This window comes from Dendrobates tinctorius, unplaced genomic scaffold, assembly GCF_039654945.1.
Source record: "Dendrobates tinctorius isolate UK_male_01 unplaced genomic scaffold, ASM3965494v1 ptg000057l, whole genome shotgun sequence".
In the NCBI taxonomy this organism is placed as follows: domain Eukaryota; kingdom Metazoa; phylum Chordata; class Amphibia; order Anura; family Dendrobatidae; genus Dendrobates; species Dendrobates tinctorius.
The window spans coordinates 3,386,990-3,414,568 of NW_027361725.1; the positions used below are offsets into that span (position 1 = coordinate 3,386,990).

The 27,579-nt window shown below is 39.4% G+C and overlaps 1 protein-coding gene across 1 annotated transcript; it reads left to right on the forward strand.

The window, feature by feature from the left end:
- Window positions 1–9,945: 9,945 nt before the first annotated feature.
- LOC141091908 (uncharacterized) lies at window positions 9,946–22,251 on the forward strand. The gene is made up of 2 exons (XM_073577686.1): window positions 9,946–10,023; window positions 19,282–22,251. The coding sequence occupies exon 2, from the start codon at window positions 19,794–19,796 to the stop codon at window positions 21,969–21,971; it is 2,178 nt and encodes a 725-aa protein (XP_073433787.1). The 5' UTR covers window positions 9,946–10,023; window positions 19,282–19,793; the 3' UTR covers window positions 21,972–22,251.
- The last annotated feature ends 5,328 nt before the right edge of the window (window positions 22,252–27,579 follow it).

The following is a 27,579-nucleotide window of genomic DNA, read 5'->3' on the forward strand; positions in this document are numbered from 1 at the left end:
CAACATATCATGATTTGAGACAATCCTATAGCGAAAATCTGTGACATTTTCGGATTCCTTGCTAATATTTCCATCACCTGTAAAAGGCCTTGAGGATAGGAGTTGAAAAACCTTGTCTTAGAGCATCACCTTATCTCAGAGTACTAACTGATTATCTTATTTCACTACCTTATTATCTTAGGGTGGTGCCTCATTTGAGAACATTCACATTGAACCTGTTGCAATTATGGTCAAAGAAGCGTGATTAGCGTAACGTGCCAGCACCATCTCCATGCAGTGCGTTGACAACAAAGCTGCTGCTCATGACTGAAATTTCCAGCGCTGGGATCAGGAGGTCCGTCATCGATATTTATCATACTGCTAATAACCATTTTTACAATCACTTTCTTGTATTTACATTTAAAAGTTTAAAATTTGGACCTCAGTGCCCAGAAAAAGTAATGACAAAGGGCTTTCAGACAAATAACCTCTTGTGGGCAGAATTTGTGTCAAATTTGCCCCTTTGCTATATAATTCCTGGGGTTGTCCCAATAAAATCAGAAATGAGCTATTCAAATTGAGTCACCTTGGTATGGTGTCTTGTACACTGTTCACTCCCTTGTAGCAGCCAGTCTTCATTTGTAAACCAGATATCCTCTGCCTGATATCCTGGGTGCCACTGATGATTTCTAGGCTTCTCAATGTCATGACGTTGCGTGAGATCTAGTGATTAAGTCTCAGAGAACACCAAGGAATCAAAGGACCTAGTGAGCCTCAGAGCTACCCAGGATGCCAGGCACAGAAGTGAAGATCTGCTGCTATTGAGGACCCTACTGGATGCAGTCCCAGGACAGCGCAAATTGAAGTGATCATAATCTCCAATTGGAAAGTATTTTAGGTTTCACAGAGGTTTTTACCAGATTTATGTTGAATTTTGAGTTGTGCCGAATCTTTTTTTGAAGCCTTACTTCTTTACAGTATAGTATGTAAGTGACCATATCATGCAGTGAAAAGATATTTTCATACAGCTGTCTGAAAAACAGTGCTATATTTTGCCACCACTTTCAGCATGGACTTCAAAAATAATATCCTATACAGTAATCAAGTGGCAGTGCTACACAATATCTATATTACACGGGGCCTTTTTTAGTAATTTTTTTATGTAATCTTTAGGGGCACAGACTCTGATTCCAGCGATGTATCACTTAGTTTACTGGGTAGAGCAGTTATGATACAATTACAGTATTCTCTGCTGAAGATCTAGCAGATATCTGAAATCTGAGCTATGTATAACCCTGCCCATACCACTGATTGGCCACTTTATGTATACATTGTATCAGTTCTGGGGGTGTGGATGGACTAGGAGGCACAAAACACCTAGTCCTGTAGTGATAATCTCCTGCTGATAAAACACTGATTTTATTGAAACAGCAAAACACAGAATAGTAAGTGACACATCGCGAGAATCAGAGTCTCAGCCCCTACTTCATGCTGCTGTCAGATTACATAGCAAAACCTGCTGACAGATTGCCTTAAATAGTGACAAACAGTGCTCAATAACAGCCACATAGCCAAAAAAACACAAAGCAATGTTCTGTAAACAGCTCATATGGTGGTCATTAGGTCACTTGTGGCTTTCTATTGCTTCTGAAGGGCAAGTAAAACTTGGGAAGAGTAGAGGTCCATAGGATTGACTAAATTGCCACATTCAGCCCTAATAATAGGTTTAAGGGGTTGTATCCATTGGATAATTCCTCTTTATTCAAAAGGTCTTCCAAATGATACACTTGTGTCCGGTTATTGGGACCTACAATAGCTATGAGCTATAATCTGTTGGCGAAATACAGAAAAAGCATTTAATTTTCTTACAGCACCTCCGCAGGGGGAATTAAGTATTGCAGGAAAAAGAAGCTTGTAGTAAGCTGGATAAAGAACAACCATATTTGAAATGCGTCGCTTGCCCCTGTTCCTGTCCACCATATTTTTTAATTTTTTTTTTATGGAATAAATATTAGGCTAAGTGCCCACGTTGCAGAAATGCTGCAGAAATGTCCACAGCATTTCCGCAACTCCTTGCCGCTGGTAAAACGCATGCAGAATTGGCATGCGTTTTCCCGCAAAACACAAGCGTTTTGCAAGCGTTTTTAGCTATCAGAATGCTTGCGCTTTTCCAAGCGATTTGAAGCATCACTTGGAAAGTGATTGACAGGTTGGTCACAGTTGTCAAGCATAGTGCTTGACAAGTGTGACCAACATTTTACTATTGATTCTGCCTATGCAGCATCAGTAGTAAAAGATAGAATAAAAATAAAAAACAGAGATATACTTACCCTCCGACGGCCCCCGGAGTCGTCCCGCCCCTCATTGGCGCTACCGGCAACTTCCGTTCCCAGGGATGCCTTATGACAATGACCTCTGATGACGTAGTATCACGCGAGTCTGTGACGTCATCAGAGGTCATTGCACAATGCATCCCTGGGAATGGAAGATGCTGGCAGCGTGGCTGAGAGGCAGGAAGGTCTCCGGGGGCCATCAGAAGGTGAGTATATCCCTGTTTTTTATTTTAATTCTATTTTTTACAGGAATATGGTACCCTGGACCTGGAGGAGAGTCTCCTCTCCTCCAGACCCTGGGTACCATCCGCACATGAAGCGCTCACTTTACGCATGTTGGGTATAGCCACATGCGTAAAGTGAGCGTTTTAATGCAATCCTATGGCGGCGGAATCATCGCGATTCTGCAGAAATAATGATCATGCTGTGGATTTTACCGCTATGCGATTCTGCAGCGGTAAAATCCGCAGCATGGGCATAGCAACTGTGGAATCCCTTTTTATTAGTGTTTTTAAGCGTTTCCGCTGCGGCAAAAACGCGGCTGAAATGTATAAAAAGTTCAACGTGGGCACACAGCCTTACTCTGAAAATTTTTTACCAGAAGCTGGAACATTTCTTCTTTTTTCCAAAATTACTATACATGAGTGGTTGGCTTGTGGTTCCGTGCATGCTGGACTCCTACAAACTTCAACAATGAGTTGGCATTATCCATTTCTTTTTTTTTGCATGGAATTAAGTATTACACAGTTCCCACTGATATCAATAGATTTCCTATCTAATGCACTGATGTGTTGGACTACTTCAGAATGAGAAACTTTTTGTAGCTTCATGCAAAATCCCCAAATTTTTGTCTCCTACAAAAATATGCCTAACTTTTTGTATCCTCTATGCTGGACCCTCAATCTGAACTATAGCACAGAACTGTATTTATAAATGGCTTTTCCATACTAATAAACCCCTTTCAAGGAAGATTCCAACTGAAGGATAAAACTTTCCTCGTTGGTGCAAACGATGGAACTTTTATTGGAATCTTCATTTATCCTTGGTTAAATTGTGTTAATTTTCAAAATTAATTGGGAGCAAAACTGTATGAATGTAAAATTGTAAATGAACTTGACATCCTTAGAAACCAAAGTGCACTAATGCCAACGGCCACCATTCTAAATCCCGAAGAACAAAATTCACAAATTTATCACCCAAAGCCTGATAATTTTTGTTGCAGACTGACAGTGTGAGGAAATCACTTCTTCATTAAAAATTCCATTCATGCTATCCCTAACCAAGGCGATTGTAAAAACAATTGTTTAAAGATAATAGAAGAGACGGTATCACTCCAGCGTGATACAAAATGTGAGTAATTAAGATGTGCAAACTATTAGACAATTTACCAGGAGTCTTGTATGAATAATTAACTAATTGTTCACTGTTTTATTTCTTGGGTAATAATGGCATAAAAAATAACTCTAGGAAAACAGTTTTAGTTGTAAGATTTGAACCCCAATTCTACCAGCATTCTCAGATCCTCACGTATACATTGAAACATTGTAACGATCAATAAAGTCCACCAGGGTCACCTTGCACAGGGACCCCACTTACCATGTACCATTTATATTATGGGTATCTTCGGACAATACATAGAGACCCTTTGGCCCATATCTAATTATTTACTGACCAAATTACCACAATGTCTGTCTGCTATTTCATCTTTCTTTTCTGCTCGCTTTCTAAAACTGAACATGGACAAAACAGAATTCATCATCTTTCCCCCATCTCACTCTACCCCTACACCAGACCTATCCATCAATGCCAATAGCTGCTCACTTTCTCCAGTCCCACATGCTAGGTGCCTCAGGGTGATCCTTGACTCTGCCCTCTCTTTCAAGCCACATATCCAAGCCCTAGCTTCCTCCTGGCAACACCAACTCAAAAATATTTCCCGAATCTGTACATTCCTTCACCAAGTAACTGTAAAAATGCTTGTGCATGCCCTCATCATCTCCCTCCTCGAAAATTGCAACCACCTATTCTCTGGCCTCCCCTCTAGCACTCTTGCACCACTCCAATCTATCCTAAACTCTGCTGCCAGACTAATCCACCTGTCTCCCCATTATTCCCCAGCCTCTCCTCTCTGCCAAACCCTTCACTGGCTTCCTATTGTCCAGAAGCTCCAGTTTAAAACCCTAATTATGACATACAAAGCCATCCACAACCTGTCTCCTCCATACATCTGTGACATAGTCTCCCGGTACTTACCTTCACGCAACCTTCGATCCTCTCAAGATCGCCTTCTCTACTCCCCTCTTATCTTTTCTTCCCACAACCACATACAAGACTTCTCTCATTCTCCCATACTCTGGAACTCTCTACCCCAACACATCAGACTTTTGCCTACCACAGAATCCTTCAAAAGTAACCTGAAGACCCACCTCTTCCAGAAAGCCTACAACCTGCAGTGATCCTCAGTCTACTGTACTGCTGCTCGACCAGCTCTGCCCTCTCCTAGTGTATCCTCACCCATCCCCTGTAGACTGTGATCCCTCGCGGGCAGGGTCCTCTTTCGTTTTGTACTTGTGTGTGCCTTGTATTGCTCATGTTTATTGTACTTGTCTATATATGCCCCTTCTTCACATGTAAAGCGCCATGGAATAAATGGCGCTATAAAAATGAATAATAATAATGTAGTAAGTTAACAAGACATAGTCTTGTAAAGTACAACTTTAACATTTCCAAAGCTCACTTGATCACAATCCAAATGCTACAATTCCAACATGAACATTAGGATTGAAAAGCCAAAGGAAGTTAAGGAACAAAATTGGCAAATAAACAATTTTTCGCCAACGGTGACAACTGTGGCTTATTTTGTAAATTGTGCTTAATATGGGAAACGAGTGATATGATATCATCCTTAGAAATCAATAACCATTGAATTGAATCCATTAATATGAACTGATCAAAAATACTATGTGTCCAAGCCAAACTTTTTTTGAGAAATACAAAAATTATCAATCTACTTTGCCAATGTTTCAATTTTTGCTTGTCCTACAATTTACTGTATGTACAGTAATTTGTCTTACTATATAAATAAGGAAACCTTTTGTGTCTACTGCATAAATATTCTACAGAACTTTTTTTTCCCATTGGGTGATGTTCTTGAGGATTATTTAGTAGAGGAAGAAGAAAATATTGCTTGAAAATTTTGAGAAAATTATCACATTGTGAAATTAGCAAAAAATTGTGCATAGAAGAGTTTGCAACCACCTTTTAGAGGTAACAGAAGCGGATGATGATAAGAAGATGTGAAAATCTACCTTCTGTGAAATCCACCCAACACTCAAAAATACTCAACTAAACATAGTAGTTAGTGTTGGTTGTCGTAGGTCTGGACTAAAGTATTGGCCATTGTCAGTAAATCATTTTACCCTATGGCTGAGCTATAGAGACTGAAGTAAAAAAAAGTCTGACAATAATGATAATATTAATCTTCAAGAATACATGAGATCTTTTTTAGGAAGCTATGACTTCATGATTAATGCACACAAAAGCGAATTCCAAAAATTCTGGAACTCTGGATCACATTCATCTCAAAACTGTAAGACAGTACACTAAGGGCAAGAGAAGTAAAAAATGTTGATGATTTAACAGGTAGGACTCTTATGTGTTAAGGATGTTGGTTGCATGCCCTTCTATTCAAGTGAATATCCACTCTTAATGCATCCATATATTAGTAAATCATAAGTAAAAATAACAGTAACATTTTAGTAACAAATTTCCCTTTGCTTCCAGAGATATTGACATTTTTCAGTTTTTTGTGGCAGACATTTTTTTTAAAGTGACAACAGGAAGTGCAGCCATATTGGATGTCATTAAAATTTAATACTAGATATCTAGTTTTTTGTTGATATTGGTACCTGTTAACAAAATACCAGTAGGCCATCAGTTTCTGAGAAACTAAGTAAAGCAAGTAACTAATATATCTGTACTTCCTGCTATCACTTTAAAAAATGGCCATCGAAAGAATTTATGAAAAGTCTCATATCTTTTTACATGAAAGAGTCATGATTTCCAAACTTTGGTTATTGTTCTAAATCATAATGTATTTGAATATGGCATTTTGTACATTTTTGGTGAAAAACCTACTTTAACCAAATGTGAAATTAACTACTCAACCTATTGGAACATGAGACTTTTGCATATCTATAAGTGAATTATATATTGTGTAATGACTGAGGTGTAACCTGAAGCTTTTGGGCACCAATGGAAAATTTGTAACAGGACTGTGCTATGTGTAAATAATATTGTTATTCTGATAGCGCCTATAAGCCCTTTAAGGCGACTTAGCCAGCTATTACTAAATGGCTTTATTTATTAAAGAGGTTGTCCACTACTTTAACATTGATGACCTATCCTTAGCATAGGTCATCAATGTCTGTTTGGTGGTGGTGCTACACCCAGCATCCCCGCCGATCAGCTGTTCTCGGTGTCGTCGGTAACTGGAAGTGCTCAGTTACCGAGCTGCCATGAATTGCACATCCACCCCCCTATTAAAATCAATAGAAGGTGGATGTGCAGTATCTGGCCGCAGCCACTATCAGTAGAGGGAGCAGCTTGGAAACTGAACAATATCGGTTCCCGTAGTCGCCAGCGAGAACAGCTGCCAGGTGTCGCTCCCCCACTGATCAGACATTGATGACCAATCCTAAGGATTGGCCATCAATGCTAAAGTAGTGGACAACCTCTATAATCCTTTCCTGTTTTACAGGTTTGACTTTTGAATTTAGATTTTTGTTTCTCCTAGTCCTTTTACATTTTTGTATAGACACATGGATTCATATTTTGTGCCAAGTTGATCTTTGGGAGGGGGGCTAACGTGAACCATCCTGCAAATGCAATTTAAACTGATTGACTAATGAAACAATAGTTTGTTTGAGTCTCCTTTTAATGTTCTCCAACGTTTAGACATGAAATATGACTGTTTACAGTTCCCTTGTCAGCGGCTCTGCCATACACTAAGAATCGTTCTTGTCTCATGGCGTTCATTGTAGAAGAAAAAAAATATTCTGCACTACATGTGCCGAATAGACAATGAGATTTAAGCAGACGTATTGACGCACTTTTACGCTTCTAATCTTATTATACCTTTGATTCTCTTTTTATCTTAACTTTCTCTGATGTGTATTTGTTAGGGCTGGGAGGATGTGAAGTTGATAAAGCTTTGTGAGGAGGGGAGGTGGGGCGAAGTTATTACCATCTGTATGGCAACATTAAATAGCAAGCATATCATCGGTAATGTTGCAGACTGTGTTTGCAAGATATAGCGGAGCTGAGTTTGTCACAGAGTACAAAGCACAATCATGATATCACAATAACATTTTGGGACTGAATGTAAGGCTAAAGCACATGGATTCTCAATGTTTTGGTCCTGCAGAAACTCTGTGTGGCACCATATAGTACAAGTTTGTATCATTAAATAACTCTGCAATAGAGCCTCAGAGAACTAAACTAAAGCTCCTGGGCCTCAATGCATTTGTAATATCATAGAACCATAGTGATAGAGTTGGATAGGACCTCATGGGTCATCGTGTCCAACCCCCTGATCAATGCAGGACTCACTAAACCATCTCAGACAGATGTCTCTCCAGCTTCTGTATGAAGACTTCCATTAAAGGAGAACTCACCACCTCTCGTGGCAGCCTGTTCACTCATTGATCACTCTCACTGTCAAAATGTTTTTTCTAATATCTAATTTGTATCTTCTCCTTTTCAGTTTCATTCCATTACTTCTCTTGTTTCTATGTGTAAATGCGAATAAGGATGAACTCTTTACACTTTTGACATCCCTTCAGATATTTGTAGACAGTTATTAAGTCTCCTCGTAATCTTCTTTTTTCCAAGGTAAACATTCCCAGATCTCTTAAACGTTCCTCATATGACATAGTTTTCTATCCGCTCACCATCCTGGTCGCTCTTCTCTGAACCTGCTCCAGTTTTTCAATGTCTTTTCTATAATGCGGTGCCCAGAACTGGACACAGTATTCCAGATGCGGCCTGACCATCAGGGTACCATCAGGCAACAATGCATCTTCTGTGCCCTCTCCAATGTCCAATAGACCATGTCACTATTGTGTTTTTTTCTCATTCATACTGATTTTGTTGCCATTGGATGAAATTATGGACATGCAGAGGTATAGGTTGGCCCCATAAAATGCAAAAACTTCTGTCTTATGGCTGCACACAACTCAGAATTTGTATAGAGTCATGATACAGTCTAAACTATATCTCCTGATATTTGCACCCTTGAGATATCCAGGAACCAGGGCACCAGATGTCCTGCTTTTGGTAACTTTATTAGTACAGAAAAATCACAACATTTTAAATGGGCAGAGGCTTTATCAAGTCATCAAAAAAGAGAGATTTCCACTTCCTGCATGTCTCTTTTTTATAGCTTAATAAAGGCCCTGCATGCCTGAAACGTTGTGATTTTTCTTTACTAATAAAGCTAGTAAAAGGAGGATATCTGGTGCACTGGATTTCTCTATTTTATTACAATCTTGTGGAGGGTTACAACAAGTGTGCACAGACAACAAACTGGTGCACAGGACTCATCTATTACAAGAATATTTCCATCCTCATTCGTGGAACTCTTTCAAGTCTTGATCTACTCAACAACACCAACAGAATACTCAATATTGCCTTTTTTCCCCAAATTTACAGAAGCCATGCCCAATTTTTGACCCATTTATCTATTTTTAAATCTTGCCTGAGGGGCACGTTGAGAGCATTTCCCAGCACAAGCCTCTGTTGTGACCATGTGCCCCATTACGGCACTCGATGGGTTTTCCTAGGGAAATCATTTATGGCTTCCTCATGGGATATGTCATACTGACCACCTATGGGACCAGCACCTATGGGGTTCTCTACTTCCACTTTGATGGGAATTATGGAAAAATCTGGACTGGCGAGGCAGATTCTTTCCATGGCAGTGAATGTAGAGAGCCATGTATTCCATGTTTTACTGGGCAGGTCAAGGGATGGGGAACCCCTGTTCTCCACATAGGTGCTGATCCTGAAAGATGTCTACCATGAATACACCATAAATGTTTGGACACTCAACTCCTCTCATCCAAATCTTATATGTTTTTGTTTTCAGGCCTATAAAGCTAAAACAAAAGTATAGAGCTACATTATTTTTTAGTTCCCAGTTCTATTGGGGGTAAATAATCTCAGTTCCATACACGGAGTTATTAATTGCAAAGAAATAATGAAAAAAAAACAGTTGTGGAAGTTTTCAAATAAAAGAACAGATTCCTTTATTTTGCAGAGAAGTTCATTTTGACAGACACAGCGTCGCAAGCCTTTCAACAGCATGTTGATTGCTTATACTCCATTCTATTCCTAGCAAAAAAGCAAATACATCTCTTCACCTAAGTAGGAGAACTGAATTTTTCATCAGCAGTTAACAAATGTTCATGCAAAAATAGGCAGGCGCTCTGCCAAGTCCTTCCAGATTGTCTAATAGAGCTAATTTTTGTAGACTATTAATTTGTCTTCTTAACTCAATCTGCATTCCAAACACATAAAAGTGCGTTTTCCTCCGACTAGAACCAAAACACCATTTTTGTGTAATGCAAAGGAACAACAGAAATACATAGGAATCCATCACGAGACGAGCGTCACCCCCTCAGCCAAAACTAGAGCTGCCGCTAACCCATAGGTAGATGTTTATTGCACTTTAAGGAGACTGTTTTTGAAGAATTGCTTTGCATTATCTCTAAGTATGGCTTTATGTGTGCAGAGGAGGATTTTATTTTTCTTTGCTAATCCTTTAAGTCCATTACACTGAAAAGCCTTGTAAAAAAAATCCTTTATAATTTACCTGCAATTTTCACAATATTTTTTGTGTTAGTACAAATAAAAGGTAGAAAGTTGACTTGTTATCTGACTTACTTTTCTTTTTTTTCTATATAATTTATCTTCATTTATTATATATTTTCTTATGTATTTCAAATATTTAATATTTCCTCTTTAATTATTGCTTTTGCATTTTCTCATTTAATCTCTTATATCTTGTCAGAGTTTCTCATTTCATTACTTATTTCTATTGAATGGTTTCCTTATTATTTTTTAGGATTTATTTGATTTTTCTTTCCAATTTAAATATTTATTTTTAATTGATTTATTTTTAAATGTTCTTATTTTTTTGAGACTTGTTTTTTTTAAAAAAAATCACACAAAACTTGATCATTATTTCTATTAGCTATTATTGGCATTATTAATATCAATATATATCAAACGGTAATGACGTTTTATAACGGTCTTAAATGGGCAAGTGTCCTGTATGGAATAATGTGGGGGATATATTGGTGGAGCAGTCATTGTTATTTAAAAAAAAAATATATATATATAAAATACATATTTTCAATATTTTTTAGAGATTTTTTTTATTCTAAGCAGTTGTTACAAAGATTTAATCAACAGTTTTTCCTTTGTGTGATTAAAAAGTACATTTTAAGATATTATTTATTATTTATACATAAAATAATATATAATAAATGCTATATATGCTAATATAATAAAATAAAAATATAAAGAAATAGAATATTATTTAATAATTCTATATAAAATATAATAAATGCTAATAAAATAAAAAAATTAGATTAGTTAATATGTAAGTAATAATTAATGCATTATATATAGTTTTAAAAATATAACAACTATATATATGTACACACTTATATATGTTTGTAAAATTATGATTTAATACATTTAAGCAGGCCTACATTATATATGTAATTTTTTTTTTACAGTTTTTTTTTAATAAATATCTCACAGATACATGAATGCCAGAGGCTCTTTAACTCTTTTTCACATCATTTTTTTAACGTCTGAGTGGTTAACAATGACTATGCCAAACTAAGGCTTTTAATTGGGTTGTGGTAAATAAAATCTACAAAAAAATATTTCAACCTATAACCAGCCAGAGGCGAGAAAGACACTAGAACCTAAAGAAAAAAAATGCAAAAAAAATAAATAAAAAATATATTTGCAATTTTAGCACACGGCATCATTTAAGGTAAGCAATTAACAGCAGATGATGCAACAGAAAAATATATATTCTGATGTTTCTTGAATTTTCTATATATAGAGGGCAGCTTGAGATGACATTTTGAATAGTGTTTGTAGTCACTGAAATGAGTGGATGGATGGGATGTGAAATACATGATACTAATGTATACTTGTACATTATTGCCAAAAGTAAATATATGTCAATTATTTGCAAAATATTATTTTTTCCTGTTCTTAAAAAAATCTTTTTTTTTCCCCCTGGAATCTTCTGCCTTTCATTTTTCTGTGCATTGTAGTCAAAAACAAGAAGCGTGTGGTTTATGCATTATGTATTGCTCTATGATATCTAGATGTCATTTCTGCATGCAAGGACCGGTCAATGAGCCCTGCGACGTAACATGCGCTTCCTTACCTCCAGCCGAGGCTGCGGGCGATGAGGGAAGGCCTCTGGACTCTGCAAATTAGGGAAAAAAAGAACGCCAAACACGGGAAAGTTTTAATGAAAAGGTTTGTCTGCAAGGTAAAGGCTTTGAAAATGATTTCTCTACTCATCTGAAACAGGCTTCCTTCTGTCAAGCCAGTCAGAGACATCATTGGCAGATACAGCGGAACAAGAGAAGCCGCGCATCTTGGCTGTCATAGAAAAAGCTGCGATTATAAATAATAATTGAGAGTGAAGTGGCATAAATTAAACAAAGAAGTGATTAGAGGAGAAAACAACAGGAAGAGAGAAAACATCAGATCTGTACAGTTTATGTATGGGGGAAATCTTACTTTAAGGGAAACATTGCTCATGTATAAAACATTAATATGGAATTTATTATAGATTATCTATCCTATATCTATCTCTCTATCTTTTTATCTAAGTACTGCACACAAGCTTATATCTATCTATAATCTATCATTATCTATCTTTTTTCTAAGTGCTACATAATATCTATCTATTACACACTTTCTATCCATCTATCTATCTTCCATCTATCCATGTATATATACACCTATCTCACATCTATCATCTATCTATATATCTACCTTTCTATTATGTAACTATCTATCATCTATCTATTATCTATTATCTATCTATCTATCTATTATCTATCTCTCTATCTGTCATCTATCTATTATCTATCTATCTATCATCTATCTATCTATTATCTATCTATTATCTATCTATCTATTATCTATCTCTCTATCTATCATCTATCTATTATCTCTCTCTCTATCTATCATCTATCTATCTATCCATCATCTATCTATCCATCTATCTACCTATTATCTATCTATTATCTATCATATATCTATCTATCTATTATCTATCTCTCTATTATCTATTTATCTATCATCTATCTATTATCTATCATCTACCTATCTATCGATTATCTATCTATCTATTTATCTATCTATCATCTATCTATTATCTATCATCTATCGATTATCTATCAATCTATCTATCTATTTATCTATCATATATCTATCTATTATCTATCTATCTATCTATCTATCTACCTATTATCTATCTATTATCTATCTATCTATCTATCTATCTATCTATCATCAATCTTTCTATCATCTATCTATTATCTATCTATCTAACTATCTATCTATCTAATATCTATCTACCTATCTTTCATCTATCCATCTATTTATCATCTATTATCTATCTATTCTCTTTCTCTCTCTCTCTCTCTCTCTATCTATCTATCTATATGTTATCTATCTATTATCATTATGTAATTCTATATTATATAATCACAAAAAATGACTTGAAAGGCTTTTTCCCAGGAAGGCCGCCTCTCCCTTAGCTTAACCGCATGTTACACTCACATCTTTACCTATTCATATAAATTACAACAACAATAAATGCCCCCAGTGAATGCCAAACTCGTATAATGCAAGACTGGAGACAGGGAAATGTTAATTGGGAAATAAATTACGATATAATATTTTTACAGGATGCGCTGCGTACACAAAAACACCATCTTCAGCCTGACAATCTGACAATCCCACATTTTATTAGAGAACAGACATTACTGTGCAAGTACAAATTCAAAAATCCAAGATACTAAATACCCCAAAAATGAATTAAGATATGTAACTGATTAAAAATTAAAGCTGCCTTGATATGGGTCAATTTCTTGGCATTTTACGAGTTCTTCATTGGTATTTATCTTCCATTTTTTGCATTTTTTTTGTTATAAACACTGAATGATCTGAATTTGTTTTGCTTTTTATATCTTTTTAACCTGTTGAAATCCCTTCAGTATTGATTTCTTAGAAAGTCACATCTGTAACAATCTATTGTCTATTTATACCTGTTGCTATCATCCAGAAATTGTACAAACAAGCTCGGTATGTTGGAAGGATCGGGATCGGTTCTTTGCATATTTGCAGATATCTCTCATCATCATTCCTAACAACTTTATCTCTCATTATTATGTACTTGGTGATGTTATTACAGTATTGTGATTACTGGACTGATGATATGTTTATGGTTCCTGTAAATATAATCCATGAAAAAAAATGTCATTATTTAGTAGTTTCTGACAAGAAGGCAGAAAGAAAATTTACAAACTTTTTGGGTATGTGAAAAACAAAAGAAAAGTTTATCAACATTTACAAAATGTTGCCTTTGAATTGTCAAATATTTTAGATTTTAGGAATTACATTTCATTAGGATTCTAAACAGAAGGTGATTCAAGGGGTAATGTTTCTCCTTGCGGAGAGTGACATGTTAAGCATGAGTATCAATCCTAAAAGTCAATGTTGACCCTTTAATGAGCCTAGAACCTCAGTTTGCAGACACTTTGTTTCAGGGTACCACCCCTTATCAGTGCAAAGTGTCAGATCTGGCTTGGCTGTGTGAGAGGCGTCTGACCAGGATCCAAGGGTTAATGTTTCGGCTCGTGGAGAGTAACATGTTAAGCATGTCAAGATAAAGAGACTTTTAAGCCACAACTCCCCTCTGGGAAATATGTGTGGCACCCCTGAGGGTTCAGTTGCCACAGAGGTACTGCACCTCACCCAGAGGTGTGGTATCCCACTTCCCAGGTAACGTGGGGACACCTGACAGAACTCTAACTCTTGCACCCAACACACCCCTAGAGCAGCAGGGCACCCTGGATGTACCCTACAGGAGGAGGATCTTAACCCTGTCTGGGTAGTAAAGGGTGTTGGGAGTTGGGTGGAGTTTGTAGGTTCAGAGCGGGAGAGTAGGGTTTTTAGTTAAGTCAGCTGCTGGAAAGGACAGAGACTGAAATAAGCTCCCTGAACAGGGAAGGGATCCTAGAGGCACGGTGCAGCGACCATACTGCCCATGGGGCTCGTTCCATGCTGACTAACGTTGGGTGGAGGGATCAGGTCGCAGTGGGGTACCGGCCCTCTAGCCTAGTGGAGATATCATCTGAGTCAACTAGCAAGCCGAAGGTAGAGGCACCATTAGGTACCTTAGCCACAAGCCACAGCTATCTTTGCCGGAAAGGCAGCCATAAGGGAGCAAGGGAATGCAGCGAAGACATTACCCAACAAGGTCCGTGGCTGCTGGCCTGGGACACTGACTGTGAGGTGTTGGGTAGGAAGAGGCGAGAAACCAACACAGTGAGACGGCAAGGAAAGGCACACACTGAAGGGAGCTCTGGAAAGGTGTTTTCCATCTGCCTGGAAGTTGGCTGAGCCCCTCACCTGAAGGACGCAGTACTAAGCAGGCATCTGTACAGACCAGAACTGTGAGTAAAGCTTTGGAATTGCACCCAGCTGTGTCCTCTGAATTTTTTCTGCAACACCTACTCAGTACTACTACATCTACCACCATCAATTATACATCTATCCTATCACTACTGCCCTGGGACTAAAGCTCTGCCTGTGGAGAGCTATTCCAACTCTGCTGCATCCCACCATCAGTCCCAGAGGATCTGCACTGCAGTGCTGGTCACCTCTGACCAGAAACCACAGGTAGCGTCATGAACACTTTACAAACTCTTTATTTTTCCCCTGTAAACATCTCCTTTTATTGGACACCCAGGGCCACGGACCTAGTCACTGCCGCTGTAACACATCCCTTTAAGAAGCGGCCCGGTACCGAGTATCCCCACTGCCTGGCGGGCGCTCCATATGCAAATTGTCTCTTCCCAGAGGAGCATTACGACTTAAAAGTCTCCTCTCGGCATGCTTAACATTTCACTCTCCGCAAGGAGAAACGTTTCCTCTTGGATCAAGGTCAGACACCTCTCACACAACCAAACCAGATCTCACACTTTGCACTGACGAGGGGCAGTACCCTGAAACACAGTGTCTACAATTTGAGGTTCTGGTTTTGGCTTTTATCCTAAGTCATGTGACAAGGGTCGACATTGACATTTAGGATTACTACTTCCTATAGGTGGCACTAGAGTTCTATTCCTCTTCCTCTCTGAAGAGAAAACAGAAGGTGGAAATTTAGGGTTACATTTCCCCTGAGTCCAGATCTGATCACAACAATAAATTTAGTAAGAGTGGAATATCAGGATTTTGTCACCGCACAATGGTCCAGGGACAAATGTAACCCATGATACCTAAAAATAAGCGAATCCATTCTAAATAAATAGATTTTGCCTTGAATTTTCCTCCAAATTTGGATTGTAACAAATCCAAACTTTTTGGGAATCAGTTTATAAAAATCTAGAATTTTGCTGGATTCTGAGTGCCGGGGTTTAAAAAGACCCACACTATTATACTCATCCTGTCTATAACTCTCCTGTTGCTACTGTTCCCCATTCTGTACTTGACTGCTCCTATCTGACCTTCTCTTCCTGGTCTTCTGGTCATGCCAAGGCTGACTAGACCAAAAGTGGTCACTTTGGGGATGATGCACATCATTGGTGTTTGTTGAGTCTCACATGACTGCAAACGTTTCATCAACGGCAGCAACAGCCAGTAGAGAGAAGAAGAAAAATAAGGTCAAAGAGGAGTCAATTGAAGGACTAAATAGACATGGCTGATAATCTCTTAACAAGGAATATACGACGCTGTCAAAGATATCTGTAAACAACTTACTCACCGGTCATCACTGAACACTTTGGCTGGAATATGAGTTCATGTGCATATAGGAGGGGGTGCATTGTGAGGTATACCTGTCATTACAGCAGTTTATGAACATGTATGGGTTCCTTTACTCCAATGAGCAAATACTAAGATAGGAGTCTTCATTAAGGGTGGCAATTAAATCAAGGTGAAAATCATAGGTGTTACTACAATGATCTGAGCTAATATCTAACCCAAATTTTAAATCATTTTGAAAAACATTTTGGAACAAGGTCTTGTGTAGAAACATCATTTGGAGCCATGCTATAAATCTCCACCATTAGGTAAATCTGGTATGAGTATTGTCCAGTGTCACAAGGTTTATGGTAGATATATAACATCCAATAAACACAGATCAGCTATACAGTGTAATGTCGGGGGAGGTAACAACCAGTGGCTGGCACATCTTCGAGGGACCTCAGCCACTACATTTAGATAATGGGGCTTAAGTCCTTCAAAGAAGCTAGATGAAAGTTGGGCAAATTTGCTGATTTAGGCAAGACTAGCCAACCATTTGATGTATATGGGGGCCTCTCAACTCACACCCCAACATCATCTAATCATCTATCGGGCAGATGGAATTTCTATGGCAGAAACTTTGGTGTTCAGAAAGCTAAACCTCTGTCAGAGAAGCTTATCAGTGGCCTTCTCCAAAGCACATAAGCATTCATTTGTTCATGAGCACTCATGTGTATGAGAGTCAGTAGAGAGCAGTCTACTGACACATGACATTGTGATTTCACAATCCTGCCAAGATGTGTGCACAATCAGCAGTCATTGTACCCATGACCTGATCATTAAAATATGCCTGGGCATGACACCTGCTTACCATGCACACATCTCGGAAATTTTGCAGGGTCATAATGTCATCGGCACTTCAGATGCAAAACTGATTGGTGATGGATTAACCCTTTAAATCCTTTGGGAGTCGATGAAGTGGGTCAATTTCTGCTTGATTTGCTATCTCATGCTCAGCATCCTTGGCCAAGAGACACCAAAGTTTTCTCATTTGCATCTCTAAAAAACTAAACATACACATGATTTTCTTTGGGCCAAATGCTATTTCGGCCAACAGCTTTCACCCCTGATCTCGTAAACACTGCCAATCTGCTGTCAACTTTGTCTGCCATATATCTAATGAGTGTGATCAGGGTAGTGGATTCCAATCCATGGTTCTCCAACTCTTGTGAGGCTACAACTTGCTAAGACTTGATGTTTTTCTTGACTGCCATAGGTTGGAGATCAATGCTCTGTACAGAACATAATTGTGAATATAAATAGGATGAAGTTCATGAAGCCTTTCATTTTTTGTAGCCTGTAATGGGGATAAGATCTGAAGGCAGCTGCATCTAGTCTAACCTCATCAACCATCTCGTTGCTTTGCCCTCTTTTCTTATCTATGGTTTGTGGTATGAGATGCCAACAGCAGCCTGGCATAGGTGGGTGGAAAATGAGTAGGCGACCCAATGCAAGTCACAAATCTAGGTTCAGGTTGTTTATCTGTATTTCACTTCCTTAGGTGCGAGCCCCATCCCCTAGCCTTTACCATCAAACTATGATGTCAGTGCAGATATATAGGTCAGATCGGGGACTGGAGGAAACAAAGCCTGTGAACTTAATGTCTGACATTAATAATATATACTTCTTGGTCCACAATGACCTTAAACTCCATTTTGTGTGAGGATTTAAAACATTTGCATTATATGTTATAACTATACCCCCAGCTTCTGTGGTCACCTCTGGTCTGTGTTTACTTATCAGCAAGTCCTATTCCTCATCAATACAGGTAGACTGGTGGGTCCAGCGGACCGGCGCGTGGGTTACAGCTATTAACACAAAGGATTTGCTGGAAATATGAAATTTACTTATACCTCTTAAGGCTTTTTATAATAGTTTATTAATTTTTGAATTTTTATGTTGACTTATGTAGCACTAAGATATTCTGCAGCATTGTATAGACTTTGTCATTACTGTCTCCATTGGGTCTCACAATCTAAATTCGCTATTAGTGCGTCTTGGAGAACAGACAATGTCCTTGGTAGGATTTGAACCCATGAACCAAATGTTAGTGCTGACTACTGAGCCATCATGCTTTCCTATATAGTCATTTATATTTTTTTTCATCTGGATCTTTCTAGAAAATAAAAACTAGATGTAAGCAAATTTCCAGAAAGTCAATTTGCACAGAGTCACTCGATTCGGCAACAAGATTCGATTTAGTCCCTATAAAATCAGTCCCTATCTTAAGTGTCCAATTTCCAGACGTTTAACATTCTCTCTAGACCCTAAAATCATAGCAAAGAGGAGGTAAGGTGTGAACAAAATGAAAAATATATATGTGCACCTAGGCCCTGATTTGTCTTACTTTGCCTCCACACCAGTCTTAGGGTCTTTTGGTATTTCCAATCACTGATCTGAAGTGGTCAAGTGGAAGTGAGGGGGTGACATATTGATGCTGAGGACACTGATTGGCTGCAATTTGTTTGGATTTGTGCAAATACTAAAAATTCCAGATCCGAAATTCAAAATTTTGAGGAATATTTGTGATTACTTTGATTTCTTATGGACCAGTTTGTCTACCCATGACCAGTACTAATGATTTTTTTTAATATCTTGGTCCTGATTGTTTGCGTTGGGGGCAATCCGGAGAACATCATTTTTCTGCTCCGTTTGCTAGGCATTGCAGAGTGCAGTCTGATCCTTTCCATGTTATAGGCCTCAATTTAATTTTTTTTTCAGTGTTTTCAGTGTTTTGAAACCTCCTACTCTTTGGCCTCCCCTCTAGCACCTCTCCAATCTATCCTAAACTCTGCTGCCTGACTAATCCACCTGTCTCTCCGTTATTCCTCAGGCTCTCCTCTCTGCCAAGCCTTTCACTGGCTTCCTATTGTCCAGAGACTCCAGTTCAAAACCCTAACTATGACATACAAAGCCATCCACAACCTGTCTCCTCCATACATCTGTGACATGGTCTCCCGGTACTTAACTACACGCAACCTTCGATCCTCTCAAGATCGCCATCTCTACTCCCCTCTTATCTCTTCTTCTCACAACTGCATACAAGACTTCTCCTGTGCTTCCCCCATACTCTGGAACTCTCTTCCTCAACACATCAGACTTTCGCCTACCACGGAAACCTTCAAAAGGAACCTGAAGACCCACCTCCTCCGACAAGCCTACAACCTGCATGATCCTCAGTCTACTGAACTGCTGCACGACCAACTCTGCCCTCACCTGGTGTATCCTCACCCATCCCCTGTAGACTGAGCCCTCACGGGCAGGGGCCTCCCACCTTTTGTACTTGTGTGTGCCTTGTATTGTTCATGTTTATTGTAAGTGTCTGACCACAACATTCTCTCCTTCATGCTCACAAATCCTCGCCCACCCCAGCTCATTCCTACCTACCACACAGTCAGAAATCTACAAGCTATTAACCCTCAGACACTTTCAGATTCCCTACACTCATCTCTGTCCCCAATCTCCTCTCTTTCCTGTCCTAATCTGGCTGTTCATCACTACAATGACACTCTTAGAAGCACCCTTGACCAAGTAGCTCCCCTCACCCTCAGAACCTCCAAACACAGAGTAAAAGAGCCCTGGCTCACATCGCAAACTCAACTTCTCCAGCGATGCTCCAGGAGTGCTGAACGCCTATGGAGAAAAACCCGCACACCAGAAGACTTCATCCACTTTAAATTTATGTTAAGAACCTATAACGCTGCCCTTCACCTTGCCAAACAGACCTACTTCACCACCCTGATCTCCTCACTAGCCAACAACCCCAAGAAACTTTTTGACACTTTTCACTCCCTCCTCAGGCCAAAAGCACAAGCCCCTATCACAGACATTTGTGCTGATGACCTGGCCTCCCACTTTACAGAAAAAATAGATAATATCCGTCAAGAAATCTGCTCCCAACCACCAAGTGCTGTGACTCCCATCCCTTCCTACATCTCCCCTGGCTCACTCTCCACATTTGATCCCATAACAGAAGAAGAAGTCTCCAGACTCCTCTCTTCTTCTCGTCCGACTACATGCACTACCGACCCCATTCCCTCACATCTCCTCCAGTCTCTCTCTCCAGTCGTCACAACCCACCTAACTACAATCTTTAATCTCTCCCTCTCCTCGGGCATTTTCCCATCCTCCTTCAAACACGCCATCGTTACTCCACTACTAAAGAAACCTGCTCTCGACCCATCCTGCACAAAAAACTACAGACCAGTCTCCAATCTCCCCTTCATCTCTAAACTTTTGGAATGCCTAGTTTACTCCTGCCTTACCCGTTACCTCTCCATTCACTCCCTTCTAGACCCTTCACAGTCCGGCTTCCGCCCCCTACATTCGACTGAAACTGCACTCATCAAAGTGACCAATGACCTTCTGACAGCAAAACGTAACGGTGACCACTCTCTGCTCATTCTTCTTGACCTATCTGCAGCTTTCGATACTGTTGACCACCATCTCCTACTCTCTAGGCTCCAGTCACTAGGCATTAAGGACACTGCACTCTCCTGGTTCTCTTCCTATCTCTCTGATCGCTCCTTCAGTGTTTTGTTCTCTGGCTCCACGTCATCTCCTCTTCCTCTTGCTGTCTGGGTACCTCAGGGCTCAGTCCTTGGCCCCCTTCTTTTCTCTCTCTACACGGCCCCAATTGGACAGACCATCAGCAGATTTGGCTTTCAGTACCATCTTTATGCTGATGACACACAACTATACACGTCTTCCCCCGACCTTACCCCCGCTGTACTACAGAACGCCAGTGACTGTCTGTCCGCAGTCTCCAATATCATGTCCGCTCTCTATCTGAAACTCAACCTCTCCAAAACTGAACTTCTCCTGCTCCTGCCGTCTACTAACCTCCCTAAATCTGACATTTCCTTCTCCGTGGGTGGCACCACAATAACACCCCGGCAGCAGGTGCGCTGTCTGGGTGTTATGTTTGACACCAATCTCTCCTTTACATCCCATATACAATCCCTTGCCCGCTCTTGCCGCTTACACCTAAAGAACATCTCTAGAATCCGCCCTTTTCTCACTATGGAAACAACAAAAACCCTCACTGTTGCATTGATCCACTCTCGCCTGGATTACTGCAACGCTCTATTAATTGGCCTCCTCGTCACTCGACTATCCCCTCTCCAGTCCATACTCAATGCAGCAGCCAGGATCGTCCATCTGGGTAATCGGTACTCGGACGCGTCCGCTCTTCGCCAGTCCTTACATTGGCTGCCCATTCATTATAGGATCCAATTCAAAGTACTTGTTCTCACCCACAATGCTCTCCACAGTGCGGCACCCCCTTACATCTCTTCTCTCATTTCTGTCTATCGGCCTAGCCGATCGCTGCGCTCTGCAAACGACTTTCGACTAACCTCTGCACTAATCCGTACCTCCCACTCCCGACTCCAAGACTTCTCCCGTGCTGCTCCTATCCTCTGGAATGCTCTACCCCAAGAAATCAGGACTATCCACAATTTGCATAGTTTTAGGCGCTCCCTCAAAACACACCTGTTCAGAGCGGCCTATCACATTCACTAATCAAAGTCATTCTCTGTGTAAGTGTGCGTGCGTAGCCCATTCACTATCTCCATCCATCCTTCACTCCTGCAAGATGGCTGGACCTTCATTGTAAATACACCATTGTAAATACACACCTGTACTCTGTATCTCCCTCACCTCATTGTAGATTGTACGCTCTCATGAGCAGGGTCGTCTTATTTCGTCTTATTTTGCTTTAATTATTGTATTGTTAGCGTTGTTACTTATGACTTGTGTTTTGAAACTGTTAAACTGTAAAGCACTGCGGAATATGTTGGCGCTATATAAATAAAGATTATTATTATTATTATTATTATTATTACTTGTATTTGTATGCCCCTTTTTCACATGTAAAGCGCCATGGAATAAATGGCCCTATAAAAATGAATAATAATAATAACGACTAAGACACTTTGCTACCCATTATTTATAGTTTTGTTTATTCTGATTTATCTTTAGAATACAACAGTAAAGCTACAGCAATCTCTGGGGGGCAGAGAAGTTTTAGTGACAGTCCAGAGAGGCTGTGATTTATTAGTGTAGGGCCTTTTTGGGGTTTCACTACAGACCTATAGCGGTTGAAACATTGCATTCATTACCTTCTGATATTCTGAGCTTAGTCCACCTTGTCCTGTTGATTTTTCTCGACGTAGGGGTCAATAACAGCAAAATATTGTACATGTGTAACCATAGGAGGTATTTTTCTATTTCCTTTAGTGGGTCATATTTCCTTGTACCAAGTATAATACACTGATGATATAAAGGCTTCACTGAAATATTTGCTCTGTGCACTTCCCAGCTGCAGCATATAAATATCTTTGTTTTATACACATGGAACAGTCTAACCTCTATTAAGTTGTTCTATTTTGTCTGGTTCATGGCAGATGGATGCAGATGCTCCAGTAATGGGCTCTACTTGACCATCACTGATGTCCTGCGGTGCACACTATGTCCATGGCATTCTCCGATAGCACCACTTAGGAATAGATTCTGAGAAAAGCCCGTGCAATTCAGGCCAGGGAATGAATGATGTGTTACCATTAACATGTCAGATGTCAGAATATGAAAGCAAATGCTCAGTTGATAGAAAAATGCAGCCTTGGTGATAGCAAAGCTGTAAGGTTTTTTTTTTGTATCAATTTCTTTTTTGTTTACAAATATTTTTTGTTATTTTGCTCTTTTATATTATAATTACTCTATTATTAAATGTATTATTTTATATTATCTGCGCAATTAAACAATGTACTATTATTATTGTACATATTATTATTGATATCATTGTTATAGTTATTACTGTTATTACTATTACTATTATTATTAGTAGCAGTATTATTGCTATTACTAGTAGTAGTTGTATTGTTATTACTATGATTATTATTATTGCTGTTGTTGTCATTATTATTATTAGTAGTATTATTAGTATTATGGTTATTATTATTATTAGTGGTAGTATTGTTAATATTATTGTTACTATTATTATTATTATTGCTGATATTATTAGTAGTAGCATTATTATGATTATTATTATTAGTATTAGTAGTGTTATGGTTGCTATTATTGCTGTTATTATTAGCATTATTATGTTTATTATTATTATTATACAGTTTATATTATGTATTTATTTTGTATTCTGCACTATTATATAATTAACTACTATTATATTTTTTATATCATGCATCTATTTTGTATCATGTTATACATGCTGTCATTTTAATTATATAATTTGCATATTTTATTTTTCATTTTTATTTATTTTTTATTTTACATTGTAGTACTCCTTTTTTATTATATGTCATTATTTACTTAGTGCTTTAATGTATTTAAACTGTTTCCACTTTAGGACCGCATTGTCCTCTGTTTGCATGAAAACAAATTGTCCCATTGTAATTATCTGTTTGAAACATTTCTTCTTCTATTTGTTGTGAGCTTGTATTAATCACTTTTATGTTAAGTGCTAGCTCTTTTGGACTGTCATGTATGCACATGCACCGACGTCACTCTCTATTAATGCACAGTAGATGAGAACGTGATCTGGCCTTGAGTAACTAGATGGTAGGAAACCTTCATGGTAATGGAACTATTGTGTCGTTTAATACATTGAAACATGTAAACCAAAATATAAACTAAATCTAAGTGAGATACCAGTGATATGACCATTAGGACTTTAGCACAGTTTAATGGGTTAAATGTTTTTTTTTATTGTGGATCATTTAGGACCTGTTAAAAAAATGGGTCTTGAAAAAGGTTACATATGGTAGTCTATATGGTTTTACCTCTGGATCCCACACAGGATCACTTTGAGCCATGGACTTTTATAGGACCTATCACAAGTTCTGTCTAGAATGAAATGGGCCAACTTCATTGCTAACAGGTTTGATGTAGTCTGAACTAGGGAGTGGAACCCTAACATTTCTCTGTGCCCTTAACCCAGGAAATTCCCAATCCACCGACCCAAGAAGTCACCATTATCAACGGCAATTGTGTACTTTAATAAAATCATGTGATACCAAGGAAGCAAGCAGAAAGTATAGTATGGGAACAGGTTAGGGCAAACAGAACTCAATAATACAAGGAACAGTGATTGAGGTCAGGATGGTTGGCAGGCAAAATGGTGTGAAACAAGTTGGGTCAAAACCGACTGAAACATTCCTGCTCAGTTGAGAAGCTACCTAGATCCAATTGTCAGGCATTAGATGGTTGAAGATGGATCCGTAAAACATCCATGGTGACTGTATGTTGACTGGAGGAGATATACTATAGGGCATACTGGCCTATTAAATAGTCAGACGTCAACATGTGTGCCACAGCTGGAGGACTCAGGGAGGCGGGGTGAGATAAAAGCAATAGCGAGCGCAGCAGCAGGCAGTTTGGCGCCAACCAGCAGCAGCACGCAGCCAGTAGAGCAGCGCGCTCCGTCCCCCCAAGTGCGGGCACCGCGACTGGTCACATTGTTTGGTCCCTGCTGTCCGCATTGGGACCGCCGTGCAGAGAGGTGCCGTGTGCTCTGTAACTGCTGGAGTGATAGGCACCATGTGCTCAGTAACTGTGAGTACCATGCACGTGCAAAGGAGGGGGAGCTGGGTACTGGACAGACTCCTGTGGCCTTCCATTCCACTTGCTTCACACCTGTTTTCATTTGTATCTGGGAGTCCTGCGGCTCTGTTTGCTCCGGCTGCACTTGTTTATGGACTAGGGGCTCAACGGAAGGTACTGGAGACCGACCGCTGCTGCCATAAGATGGATCATCGTTTAAGGACACCATCTAAGGACATCACCCGGCCGCTACCGGTTCTACAATTCCCCTATGGGACCATCTACTGTAGAGAAACATCCAGGACACGATAAGTTACTTCCTTGGATGGTTATTGCTTACATTTGTTATCCCTATTATCCCTCCTTTAACCATTAACCTCCCTGCGAGGAATGAATACCTTGTTCCATTAAATTGTTACATTTCATTAACCCATGCTCTGCCTCCTGTCTGTCACTGCATCCCGCAACCTGCTTACAGGCATACGAGATGTTTGACATTTGCTTGAGTCTTGGATTGAGAGGTCGGAACACCAGTCAGGTAGTCAAAGACGTCAACTTCTATCAGGTAAAGGGTAAGGTTTCTCCTTGTGGAGAGTGACATGCCAGCTCTGGCTTACCAAGGTAAGGAGGCTTATTCGCCGTGCAATGCTCCTCTGGGAAAATAATATGCAAATTGCCTCTTCAGAAGGAAAGAGGACTTTTACTCTACAGTGCCACCTATTGGTAGTAGAGATCCTACAAGTCACAATTAACCCTTTAACGAGTCTTGTAATATGACTTAGGATAAAAGCCAAATCAGAATCTCAATTTGCAGACACGGAGCCTCTCACCTAGCCAAATCAGATCTCATACTTTGCACTGACGAGAGCCAATAGCTCGAAACACAGTGTCTGCAAATTGAGATTCTGATTTGGCTTTTATCCTAAGTCATATTACAAGACTCGTTAAAGGGTGGATTGTGAATTGTAGGATCGCTACTACCAATAGGTGGTGCTGTAGAGTAAAAGTCCTCTTTCTTTCTGAAGAGGCAATTTGCAACTTCTATCAAGCAGTTTTGAATGCAAACAAGACAAATTGATGTCTTCCTTCATTTAGCAGCGTTATAGGATTATAATCTTTTGAATTCTAGATATTGAGATGTCATAGTTTCTCTGCCTTACATGAGGACACATAAACATCCAAGCTCCGAAGCCGAGGCAGCGTATCACATTGGATTGTTCATCTAAGTAAACTGATCTAAGTCTTTTACCCGAGTGCTGACACTTATGATCGCCAAGCAGGAGTTCGAGATTCCTCAGAAAAGCTTAATAAAAGTCAACAGATTAACAGAAATAAAAAAAACAGAGAAGAGAAAAAGAAATTACTTCCAAAATGGCACTATTTTTTTTTTTCCCCATCTAAGCGAGGGCATTTCCAGTGCTAAAACAGAATGTTAATTGAAATCAAACTGTGCCAACAGGAACATTGGAAAGAGACCAGTCAGGATTAGACTAATTAAGATATCCATAAAGAAGAAATAATTAAACAGGTTGAATTGCCTTAAAGAGGAATTTAGGAATAAACTGAAACAAAATAAATTATTGAGCTGCTGAGATTGAGGCTCGGTGGGCCTGATCTTCAGAACTTGTGTATGAAGGACAAAGAAGAAGAAGAAGACTTTCAAAGGCATCCAGAAATGTTTGGATTATCCTTGTTGGGTGTGAATTGGAACCGGATTGCAACATTATGTGAACATCTCGAGGAATCCATCATCTTACTCCCAAATGAATTTCCCTCTTTGTGGTTTACCTTGAGCGCCCAACCTATAAAAAAAAGCTAAAAGTATGGTAGGACTCGAATAAGTTCAGGGCGAACGTATGATGTTATTGCCACTTTATTTCGTTCACATGTTTTCTTGGCAATATTTGCCAAAACTTTTGGATCAATGGAGGTCTAACCTCTGGAACACCCACCAATCCTGAGTAGGTCATGTCTCTTTCACAGGAGCCCTAAGACACGTGGATGGCCTAGAAGATCACTGTGCATGTAAGATTAGAAGATGTGACTCTACACTGGCATTGCATAGCCTTTACTCACGAGATCAATGAGAATCCTAGAGGCTGGACCACACCAATAATGGAGCAACAACGTGTCCTAGTAATATTTGACCTCCACTACATTAATTGTGGATGGGACTGCTGGAAATGGCAGAGCATGGTGCTCAACTTCTCTAGCGGTCCGATAAGCGATGAATGAAATGGAGGTTGAACAAGAGAACCTCTGCTCCATGCAAGATGGGACTCTGTGGAGCCCCATTCGTGGGATCGCTGGGTGTCACAGAAAACAAAACTTCAGCGATCAACAAATTATCTCCCTTGGATAGAGGATGGCTTGCGATTTTGGGGAAATCTCTTTAAGGCACATATTGACATAGCATGGCACCATAAACTGTATGGGTGCTGCACTACGGCTCCAAACTCCTTTGAAGTCGCATAAACCTGAGGAGAGAGCAAGGCTGTAAAGACATTGAGGTTCATTTCCTGCATTGCTATAAAAAGAAGAGTCAAGTGTAGGGTTGTCCACCTATTATTTTTAT

Excerpts from the sequence above, each read along its gene's own strand:
- LOC141091908 (XM_073577686.1), top strand. The coding sequence starts at position 19,794 with ATGCTCACAAATCCTCGCCCACCCCAGCTCATTCCTACCTACCACACA.